The sequence below is a fragment of the Vanessa cardui genome, chromosome 16 (assembly GCF_905220365.1).
Source record: "Vanessa cardui chromosome 16, ilVanCard2.1, whole genome shotgun sequence".
Classification (NCBI taxonomy): domain Eukaryota; kingdom Metazoa; phylum Arthropoda; class Insecta; order Lepidoptera; family Nymphalidae; genus Vanessa; species Vanessa cardui.
In genome coordinates, this window is record NC_061138.1 from 3605045 (window position 1) to 3617104 (window position 12060).

Genomic DNA, 12060 nt, shown 5'->3' on the forward strand with positions numbered 1-12060 from the left:
AGATATAAACGTAATATGATATGATCCAGGCTGCTCTCGCGTATGAAAAAATCATGAGATATTTTTTAGCCCTGTGCGTCGGGGCTGCGTGAAGAGAGAAACAGAATCTTCGGACCACAGTGATTACTATTTAGTTTATAAGGCTAGAAATTGAGGACGGGTTCAAAAACCGAGTTGGGCAGTAAAAATTACTTATTTCTTTTTGATGTTGTGACAACAGAAATATTCATTAACAACTCCTGAGTCTGAGAGTTATCAGTTCACACTCTTATGCCTCAGTAAGTAAATATTATTTTTTATACTGGTAAATTATTACTGTTTTTGTATTAATTAAACCAATATTATGAGCAGATAGTAAAATATACTGTAAACCTTGTTAAATAACTCAAATGAATTTAATTTTAACTGTCTATGTTTATTTGAAGGATTAAACTTTTCATATTTGAATATAAAAGTTTTAGACGAATTCTGAGTTATTGAAATAAACGCGTGCTAAAATATATATTGGAAAAGTTATAATTATAATATGACGCATTAGGACAGTAAGGTTGGGTGCCGTCACTCGTATAAAATAGGTCTGGAAAAAAGTAGACACATATCAACCCATTATAATCGTGCGTAGTTAAAGTTAATAAAATAAAGACATCTTTAAAATGACGGGTTAAGTGCATTGTTTATAGTCGGTTTGAATTTTATTTAAAATAAAAGTAGTTTATTTTTATAATTAATAAAAATATAAATAAGAAAAAATTTAAAACTCCAAGACATGAAATATAAAAAAAAACTAAAGTAACACGTCAAGCGTGACATTTACCGAACAAAACACAAATATGCCATTGAAAAAATTGTCATAACAATACCGTCATGCTTTGGACGATTTTTTGTAGACGTATCATATTGTTTAAAATTGTTTTAGTAGTAATTTAGAAGATAATTGAAAACATGGGTACAACGGGCCAATCAATAACCCTCGCAAACAGTATTATAGGAGTCGGTATATTAGCAATGCCTTTTTGTTTCCAACAAGTAAGTTTTATAGTGTTATTAAACCGCTTTAAAAACATTAAATTCCTATGTCTCTAATTAAGTGTCCTGACAAATGTATTCCTTTATATTAATTCAGTGATAAGTGGTCCTTACGAAAGATAAAATAATATTTTTTTTTCTAGTGTGGAGTTTTGCTAGCTACATTAATATTATTGTCAATGGGCCTAGTGTCTAGACTTTGCTGTTATTTCCTATTGAAATCAGCCATTATTACTAGAAGAAGAAGCTATGAATTTCTTGGTAAGTGCAAATTTTTAGTTATAACATTCTCTTTCAGAAGAACTTTTCAATGTCAAATTAAAATCTATTTTATATTTAATATTATTAAATCAAGAAGATAATTTTATAATTGTTTTATGCTGTTTTTAATACTGAGTGTGATAGCCCTCAAAATATTATGCATACCAAATTATTTTCTGTTACATTTTCACAAGCAAGTGCTGTTTCCATTAAAATAACAGCAATCATTGTGAGGAATGATTTCTTAAAGACAGTGTCAAGCTCTACAAATACTACCCCTCAAGACCATATAAGCGTCTAGTACAAAATACTAGAGAAACTCTAATTTTAACAAATGTACCTTAAGATATAAGTTGATTATTACCTATGTTGATAATTTATTATTATATGTCTTTTCTTAATCTCTTTATCTAAGATTAACTTTATTAAGGCATATTTATTAGAATTATAAAAATAAAAAACTATGATGTAAAATACAAAAGTAACAAAATAATGTTTTTGTAAATTAAACTATTAATATGTTAAGTTCCATATTTAATTTAAATATTTAAAAATTCTTTTAATCAAATACTTCATCAGATAAAAATTTAGCAATATAATTTTGACAATCTATACTAATATATCTTTAATAAACATATTATCATAGTAGTGATATAAAGTAAATTGATATACCTTATATTTGTTTCAATCTGTATATAATATACAAAGATTTTTTACTATACAAATATTTATATACCACTTAGGTCTTTTTACGAATTTGCAATATAAAATCATCCAACTAATTATTAATATTGAGCATTATTATAAATTCTGTTTTCAAATTAATAGTTAAAACAAAACATTATTTCAGCATTCCACATATTCGGCCCGGGTGGAAAGATGGCTGTTGAAATGGGTATTATAGGTTTTTTGATGGGAACTTGCATTGCATACTTTGTTGTGGTCGGTGATTTGGGACCACAGATAATTGCAAAAATGTTGAACATAAACCAGAGTGATATATTAAGGTGATTTTGAAAAATTTTAATTATATTCTTAATTTTTATGTATGTATGGTATTATGACATGTTAAAATTTTAAGTGTGAAATTTATGTTTGTAATTGTAAATAAATAAGCAGAAGTGATGCAATCAATCCTTAAGTATATTTTTTTCTGAGATTTAGTAAAAAGTAATTTATCATCTTTCAAGTTCATATCAACTTGCTTCAGAATTAAAGTAGTAAAAGTATCGAATCTATTTTCCAGGACTTCTATTATGGTGATAGTATCTCTAGTCTGCGTGTTACCTCTGGGATTGCTGAGGAATGTAGACAGCCTTAGCAATGTCAGTGCAGCCACCATTGCCTTCTATTTTTGTTTAGTTATTAAGGTATCCTATCTGTATAACTTTTTTCTTAATTCCATTGAAAAGTCTTGTGTTTGTTATAGATACTAGCTTTTTAATATTTTAATAATATGATAAATTATTCTCATATTAGAAAAAGTGCATATAATAATTTATAAACGAATGGTCATTATAGGTTATAGCAGAAGCAACTACACAGTTGTTTACAGCGGACTGGACGTCTCGAATAGAGATGTGGAAACCTTCTGGTGTGTTACAGTGCGTGCCAATTTTCTCAATGGCACTGTTTTGTCAAACGTGAGTAAAAGGCACACATCTATTGAGTACTGTTCAATATATTTTAAAGAGTAAAATGACAAGATTGTAAACTTATTTTGGTTCTTATTTTATAATTTAGGCCAGCTGTCTTGTGTTTTTTGTGGTCTGTACTTAATATTGTATATGATAAACATGCAATTTTTTTATACTTTAGACACTTCAATACATAAATTAAAAACAAATATTTAGGATCACATTTTTTTTTAATTTGAAGTCAAATTAAAGAAGGCTTAGCAATAATTATTTTATACAAACATAATTAAAGGCAGGTTAAAACATAATATATAATATAATAATAATAATCATACAAAATGTAAAAAAAAATACCTATAATATTATTTAAGAGTTGAATGAGCTGAGACCATATGTAATAAATATATATTAGACCATAGACTACACGATTGAATGGTTAAATTAATAATCAACTACAATTATATAATATATTTAATTACACTTAAATTAATTTCAGCCAATTATTCGAAATATTTGATTCTATGCCTTCCCTCTCCTTGGAGAAGAGTTGCTTGGTGACAAAGAACGCTATCAACATTTGTTCAGCGGTATATTGTACTCTGGGTATATTTGGGTACATTGCTTTCGGATCTCAGGAGATATCTGGTAAGTGTTGATTATATTATTTCTTTATATGTAAAAATTAGTTGAATTTAAGTGGTATCTATCACATTGGCAACTTTCCTATTGGCAAAATTCATGTATATATTATTTCGTTGTTTAGTATATTACAGAGGAAATTGATATTAACTTATTGAGATTCCTATTCTTATATTAAACATACCTTGCAAAGATAGAACACTTAATTTTTTATTATTATTTAATTGTACGAGCTCAGATGACCCAGTGGTAAGAACTCGTGCATCTTAACAAATGTCGTCGGGTTCAAACCCAGGCAAGCACCACTATATATGTGTGCTTAATTGTGTTTATAATTCATCTCGTGCTCGGCGGTGAAGGAAAACATCGTGAGGAAACCAGCATTTCATCGAAATTATGTCACATGTGCATTCCACCAACCCGCATTGGAACAGCGTGGTGGAATATGTTCCAAACACTCTCCTTCATGGGAGAGGAGGCCTTAGTCCAGCAGTGGGAATTTTACAGGCTGTTGTTTTTTTATTTAATTGTACTGTAATATTGGAAATAATACAAGTATTTGTCAAATGTATGTATGTGTGTATGTATGTGTGTGTGTAAATGACTCAAGGTATCTTTACAAAGGCAGTGACGTGACGCTAATTACGACAAACTACTGTTACGCAAACCAGACGCTTTATAACAATAATGTATTTGTTCAAGTTGCCTTTGTTTTATGATAATGTGGCACAAGGCCGTAGCTGTAAACAAATTGGACAAATTGAACCAACAGTAAAATCTATTATATAATGTTTGTATCAAATTAATAAAAGATGTCATTATTAAAAAAAAATCATTTCTCACATTGTCTATGACCCAAGTAGTGGTAGGACAAAGGAGTTATTACTATTTTACAAATTAATTTAAAAAAATAACCGTCTGTAAAATTTGTCAATAATTTATTTACGCTTTGTATCAATATCTTTTATAACATGAATTAGGAATATTATTATAATTTGACTGTATCTAGATAAAATATATTTCATTAAGATTGTTAAGTTGTCCGAATCTCTATTATAATGTCCCCTCTCTTGTGGAGAATCAAGTCAGTTGCCTTCCCTAAATATGCCCTGGATAGGGCTTTACATTACTTTAACTTTTTTTATTGCTGTGTCACGAAGTGTTGTCGATATTAATTAAAAAATATATGAATAGGCAATGTGTTAATGAGCCTGAGCCCGACCATGGCGAGTGACGTCATCAAGCTCGGCTTCGTGATGTCGCTGGCCTTCAGTTTCCCGCTCGTTATCTTCCCGTGTCGCGCGAGTCTCTACTCATTCCTGTATAGGAGGGTGAGTATGTCTCAATGTAATTACGATTTGTCATAAGTAATTTAATATTTTTTATATGATTTTTTTTTTAATATAAAACCCTCATTTTTTCTTAATAATAATGACCAAATCATAGACAGTTAATACTCCCCTGTCTAATGTTATAATTTATCACATATTTAGGCTAGATACTGTCAGCCGCCAAGTCTCACAGGCGTTTGTGCTATTAATAAACGCGTTTTTACTATAGTTTGTGTTCTATCACACCAGTGGCAGTAAAAATGCCAAATTATGCCGGTATATATCAAAATCCTTCTAGGGCAGTAAATCTAGTCATTTTAGATATAACCTACCATCGATAAGTAATAATTATCACGCAACAGGATTAAGAAGCCATAAATTATTCAGTGTGAAAAGTACCATTCAAGTATGGCTGTCGTGACGTCATCGTAAGGTAAAATGAGTATATTAAATGTAGTATGCCCGGCATACAGTCGCAGCCAGCTCACCACGAGTCAATGCTGACGTCAGCGATCCCCGAGCGCGCCTTCCGCCTGCTGACGCTGGCCATCGTGGCGCTGGCGCTGCTGGTCTCGCTGGTGCTGCCCACCGTCGAACTGGTGCTGGGACTGGTGGGCGCCACGGCCGGAGTCCTGGTTTGCATCGTTCTTCCCGCCGCCGCACTATTGCGCGCCACCCACGGTGACACCGGAGAAAGGATGCTCGCCAAGGTAGACAACAAGACCCCCAACATAACAACCTGGTGTCATAGGGATGCTCGCCAAGTGTCATACGTCACAGCTGCCTCCATTGATTGCATTTCTTTTTCTCTCCAGTTTGTCGTAGTCCTCGGTCCGATAATCCTAAACACGACCCGCCCAACCCAGCAACCTGGTGTCATACGTCACAGCTGCTTCCATTGATTGCATTTCTTTTTCTCTCCTGTTTGTCCTAGTCCTCGGTCCGATAATCCTAAACACGACCCCCCCAACCCAGCAACCTGGTGTCATAAGTCACAGCTGCTTCCATTGATAATGGCATTTCTCTTTCTCTCCAGTTTGTCGTAGTACTCGCTCTGATAATCCTAAACACGACCCGCCCAACCCAGCAACCTGGTGTCATACGTCACAGCTGCCTCCATTGATTGCATTTCTTTTTCTCTCCTGTTTGTCCTAGTCCTCGGTCCGATAATCCTAAACACGACCCCCCCAACCCAGCAACCTGGTGTCATAAGTCACAGCTGCTTCCATTGATAATGGCATTTCTCTTTCTCTCCAGTTTGTCGTAGTACTCGCTCTGATAATCCTAAACACGACTCCCCCAACCCAGCAACCTGGTGTCATACGTCACAGCTGCTTCCATTGATAACCGCATTTCTCTTTCTCTCCAGTTTGTCGTAGTCCTCGGTCTGATCATCCTAATCCTGGGCACGTACGCCAATCTCCAAGCGGCTGAGAACTCCCGGGACAAGTACGATGAGAGGTACATCACTCAGGAACGCATCGATAAAATTGTCGAAGATTTCTTTGAGAAAATGGAGAAAGCCGACGGAGACGGTAAGATTTGTATGAATTGTTTCTCCACGTATTCATATCACATTGCGTAAAATAAAAAATATATTAAATGATTCATTGATAATACAAATATATTGAAAGTCCTATAATAAGTGGTAGCTCAAATCCAAAAATCCGTATTTATTTCCAGTTGTGATGGCCAAGCCTCGAATAGAAAATCCTTTACCACACGACTTTAATCAATTAAACCATGATGTGATTAAAGACTCGGAAGTGCAACCGCCCAACCCTGTTCCACCAGAATCCCACTCCAATGAAAAGAAACCCGAAGCAGATCTTGATAAGGATAAATTAATAAACGAAATATTACAGGAACAAAAGAATGTTGTGAATGAATTGGTACCAACTCATCCAAAAAATGTAAGGTTTCATTTAAATGATGAAAATTTAGTCAATGGTAACGCATACGATAGTAAGAAAGACACCGTCGAAAAACCCATTGAAGAAAAGCCTCAAGCGAACCAAGAGAAGATTGATATGATGAAACAACAGGAGCTCATTGAGACGATTAAACAACACGGCGAAGAACAAAAAGAATTGATAAAAGAACAAAAGGAGATTCTAGATGAAATTCTGAAAACTAAGAAAGAATTAGAGCAAAATAAAAAGGAGGTCGACAATAATGAAGCGAAGAAAATAGCCGTTGAAAGTATTCAGAAAATAGCTGATGTGGCAATAAAGAGCTTGAGTGGGGTAACGGACAAACCAGCTCTTTCAAATGACGCCAATCAAGGCAATGCTATGCAGAAAAGAGCACATGAAGCAGTTAATGAAATTGCTAAGAAAACCGAGGAAACGCTAGATGCGCTTAAAAAAATAGACGAAGCGAAGAATAAGGAGGAAAATGATAAATTAGCTTTAGATAAGTCGATAAAAGACCATAATGTTCAAATCGATAGTGATAAAACAAATAACCAACAAAAAGTTGTCGAAACAAAAAAACTTGAAGAAAGTCCAAATATGGATAAACAGGAAAGCATTAAGCAACAAGTGCAACAAAAACCTAATGATGGAAATCATAATGTTGTACCGTCAAACATTATTCCCGCTGGTAATAAACAGTCTGTTGTCAACGAGCAAGCAGTTAAACAACAGAACGATAATCCAATAAAGGAACACTCACACTTACCCGATGAACCGCAATCTTACAAACAAGGTGAGGATTTACAGAAAGATAAAATAAACGTACAACACAAAAATAACGTCCAAAATGTGCCTTTACCGATAGCTATGAGTGAGAACGGGAAATTAAATAATAAAATCGATAATGCTCAGAATAAGCAAAATACAGCTCAAAATAATGGTGCTCTTAAATACAAAGATGATATACTCCATAACATCGCGAACGGTCATAACATAATTCCAAGGAAAAAGAGAGAAATCATCGACTGCAGTGAAAAAACGACTCTCAAGCCTGAAGACAAACAGATATGTGAAGACAATATCAATTCTCCGAATAAAGTTTTGGAGGGAAATTTTCTAAAGAATGTCGAGATCGGTCAGCTCGGCTTATCAGATAGCCTGCCTTTACAGGGAATGGTGTTACATCACATGAGGTCTCTTAAAAGTATACAAGACAAAAAAAGATAGTGATGCGATATATTTATATAGTTTTGTAATAAATTTTTTTTAAAAAATGGTTAGGGTGCTAAGTGGCACACATCGAGTTTGCGTCCTGAGTGACGGTGAATCGCACATGTATTTATTAGGTGCTCGAAATGCTTGCACGTTTTCGAAAAGCGAGCGTCGCGGTCGTTGTACGCCGTCACTCAGGACGCAAAATAACACTTTATAGTACGACACAACTTAGATGTCGCATCGGCAAAATTCGTAAAACCGATCACATCCGAATTGAGTACGCTATCCCAAATTATCAATATTTATTTCTCATGCGAATATGATCTTTGCAAAAACGTAATAACTTGTAATATCATATTACCTAATATATTCGTCAATTTGACGCGTGGATTTACATGTACTTGCATTCTCTGACACGTGAATCTATAGCGACGAATAGCGTCGAATGGCGCGATAGGGAGCTATTTATATTGGTTGTGAAAATCGGCAGTAATCGGTTTTAATTTCATTCCATTGCATTTTCCGATGGTACATCTAATTTGTTTCCTACTATACGTGTGTAACGTTGCACATTGTAAAAATTCACATCGTGATATCGTAACTTGGCACGTTGCAAGTCGTTTATACCATAAATAAATACCAGAAATCTTATTAACTCCATAACCGGAACCGTTAACAAAAAAAATATACATATATTATTGTGTCTTAAATTTTCGCGATTACACATTGAAATAAAACTAGTTAACGGATTTGAATCGCGTATATTAATTATTTTTATTATGTTTTTTTTTATATTATTTTGTTTTTTCACAGTACTATATTTAAAGTATCTGATTGTTTTTTAAAACTTTTTTGATGATTAATAATCCTCTTCAAATAAATTCAAATTGTTGATATGTGGTAACTTTTTCTTTTGCAATTTCTGATTAATTCAATATCCGTAATTGATTCTATCCAAAACAATCGGATAATCATAAATAATTTCGTATCCGTAACGGTATCTAAAACAAGTAATCCTAGATACGGTATCCATATCCAGTTACGAAATTATATATCCATAACACCGCTGATAAATACTTCCATAATCTGTGATGCGTTCTTGCAACGTGGCATTTATAATAATGTGCAACGTTGAAAACACGACGTGTTATTGTTTATGTGTTGCAATTGTCAATAATTAAAAATTCTTTTAAACTTCATAAATTCCGATATATATTAATATTTTAACAATTAATCACAACATGCGATTTTTTTTTATATTTATTTTTAGCCTTAACGACCATCGATATGCATTTATATATTTATATTAATTTAAATCAACAACAGCATTTATTTATTGGTTAAATAGAAATAAGTGTAAAATTTAAAATAAAATAAATTATTGTCTGTGATCTCAAGTAAAAGTAAGTTAACGTTACTTTAGAGATTTTAAATGTTTTGACAACATTGTATAAAAGTTATTTTTGGGCAATTGATAATGCGAAGATTTTGATCAGTAATACTTACTACTGATAACTGAATTTTTATTTTACGATGTTAACTTGAAAGTATTTCTAAATAAAAAGCCTTAAATGTTTTTATATTTTCATTTATTTATGTAAATGCAAACCCGATACATTATCTAAAACATTAGTAAAAAGTAAAATAATTAACTAACTAAATAACAAGCTACTCCTTTGTCTCTTTGTTTTTATCTGAATTTCTTCTGGATCTGAAAACAAAAATATTTGAATTGACTTAATGATATCTCGACTAAATTTATTTTGAGGTTGATGTCAACATAAGCTTTGCTCTTGTGCGGAAAATTTGTTTAAATTCGTTAGTTAAATTAAATAAATATATAAAATATTTTACTCACTTCCTGGCTGACTCTTTGACTTGACTGGTTTCTGCCTTGCGAGTAGGAGTTTCTGAGGGAGATCCTGGTTGACTGATCGAATCGTCTTTCTGAAATTTATTAATTTAAGATTTAATTTTAAAGGACGGTTGTATGTACAATAAAAAGTTAATGATTTATCCCATTTTTTTGAGATACAAGATATTATAATTATTAAATTTGAATTATCACCCTTCCGCCTCGCAAGACCTTAAATTAAAATGAGAAAAGTTTAAAGAGTTATTATTTAATTTTCACAGATAATCTTAAACTAATAAAAGTTTTCTATAACCATTTGAAATTGGTGATTCAGCGTAACCGGGTAAAATACATTCATTTTTAAGTATTCGGAAAAAATTAAAGTAAAAGCTATACTGGCTCACGCCGCGTAAATCAATTGTACCAAGTTGTGTAAACATGTGTCACGATATCCCCCGACCCCAAGTGGCCTGTCGGCTCGGAGTCGGCTGGACATATAGGTAGCCATGCAAACGGGAACCGCTATAATAACAAGATAGATAGGGAATGGAGGTCTTACTCGCTGGTCGGTGGAGGAGCGGCGCGATTTGGGCGTGTGCAGCGCCTCACACGCGCGCGCGAACGACACGCGCCGCGCGCGCGCCGGGCTGTCCGCCGGCGACGCCGCGCCCATCGCCACTGAGCGACACGGGACACAGTCAGAATATATATAGTAGCTATTTGAAATAAGATACTCTACACACTACAATATATATATAATACTTATACGAGCCGAGATGGCCCAGTGGTTAGAACGCGTGCATCTTAACCGATGATTGCGGGTTCAAATCAAGCACCGCTGATTCATGTGCTTAATTTGTCTTTATAATTCATCTCGTGCTCAGCGGTGAAGGAAAACATCGTGCGGAAACCTGCATGTGACAAATTTCATAGAAATTCTGCCACATGTGTATTCCGTCAACCCGCACTGGAACAGCGTGGTGGAATATGTTCCAAACCTTCTCCCCAAAGGGAGAGGAGGCCTTTAGCCCAGCAGTGGGAATTTACAGGCTGTTGTTGTTGTTGTTGTTGTTGTATATATACAATAATAATAACAATTTATATACTTATATACAATATATATACTTTGAGAAAAATTCAATGAAAGTTCCAAATAATAAGCTGTTGAAATTTCAACCAATTAGATTCGACTCGATTTTATTACGATAACCAAACTGAATTTTTAAAATTACATTAAGTTTAATTGACATGTATGTTTGGTAGTGGGTCCGACAAACCGAGTGAGCGTATTTGGAAATCTTTTCGGAGAATACAAGTTGGATACAAAAATCCCTAGCCATCCATTTTTTTTTAAATATTTTTCTTGTTAATGTTTCGGTTTTCACCGAAATGGTACCTACTTACCTCTATAACATTTTTAAAATTTGTTTTTAATTAGATGTTTTCACTATCTTATGGCATAAAAAAAGTTACAATCAGAGCTAACTAACTGATATAGAGTTCATGAAGTGAAAAAATAAATTTCACATCAAAGTTCAACTTTGGCAATAATTTCAATTCTGGAGGTACTATGCTTTCATTGATCTCACAAATAACATTCTTTCCAGCCATATAATCTTTCACCTAATGAATCCATCGCTTCTTTGATCGTCTCCATTCTCTAAATCAATATGCGCTCCAAGATCAAAATCATCGACCTCAATCAACCGAAGATCCAAATTGTACAACGTAAATAGAGCAACAAAAAAGTATTTTATCATACTTCTTTAATCACGATGCATAGGCGAGTTATTGCAATAAACCAAATTCAATCTTTTCTTCTGAAAGTGGCGAACGCACATAGAAAATCGAGGTCGACAATTTTGAATTATTCTTTTCTAAGTCCTCCCGACAACATATCCAAAAATTTGCTTACTCGGTTTCTTTGCATTTCTCGACCCGTTTCTAATGACTGGACTATTAGATGACATCGTAGTCAGCAAAACAGTTACAAAATTGTCACTTGTCCGTTGGATCATAAATATTTTTTACATTGTTAAAAAATAAAAGTACATTATAATTACCGATATCCACAGATGTCCTTCTCGCGATCCTCGCTGGTTTCTCGCTGGTTTTCGTTTCAGACGCGGATCTTGCGATGCGAGCTACAAGTTATAAACTTACTGTTAAGATTCTTCGAC

General features: G+C 33.6%; 2 protein-coding genes across 2 annotated transcripts in view; one reads left to right on the top strand and one right to left on the bottom strand.

Annotated features, from left to right (window-relative positions):
• Nucleotides 1-809: 809 nt before the first annotated feature.
• LOC124536198 (putative sodium-coupled neutral amino acid transporter 10) lies at nucleotides 810-8345 on the top strand. Its single transcript, XM_047112677.1, has 10 exons — nucleotides 810-1026; nucleotides 1170-1287; nucleotides 2138-2294; nucleotides 2534-2657; nucleotides 2809-2930; nucleotides 3421-3569; nucleotides 4758-4894; nucleotides 5368-5604; nucleotides 6264-6429; nucleotides 6578-8345. The coding sequence occupies exons 1-10, from the start codon at nucleotides 943-945 to the stop codon at nucleotides 8035-8037; spliced, it is 2754 nt and encodes a 917-aa protein (XP_046968633.1). The 5' UTR covers nucleotides 810-942; the 3' UTR covers nucleotides 8038-8345.
• Nucleotides 8346-9597: 1252 nt separating this feature from the next.
• LOC124536369 (serine/arginine repetitive matrix protein 2) overlaps nucleotides 9598-12060 on the bottom strand; it is a 31148-nt gene continuing 28685 nt past the window's right edge. Inside the window, exons 36-39 of the mRNA XM_047112899.1 lie at nucleotides 11944-12024; nucleotides 10440-10558; nucleotides 9884-9972; nucleotides 9598-9736 (exon numbers count right to left, since the gene is read on the bottom strand). Coding sequence (XP_046968855.1) covers nucleotides 9694-9736; nucleotides 9884-9972; nucleotides 10440-10558; nucleotides 11944-12024 — 332 coding nt within the window. The 3' untranslated portion in view covers nucleotides 9598-9693. The remainder of the gene's footprint in view (nucleotides 9737-9883; nucleotides 9973-10439; nucleotides 10559-11943; nucleotides 12025-12060) is intronic.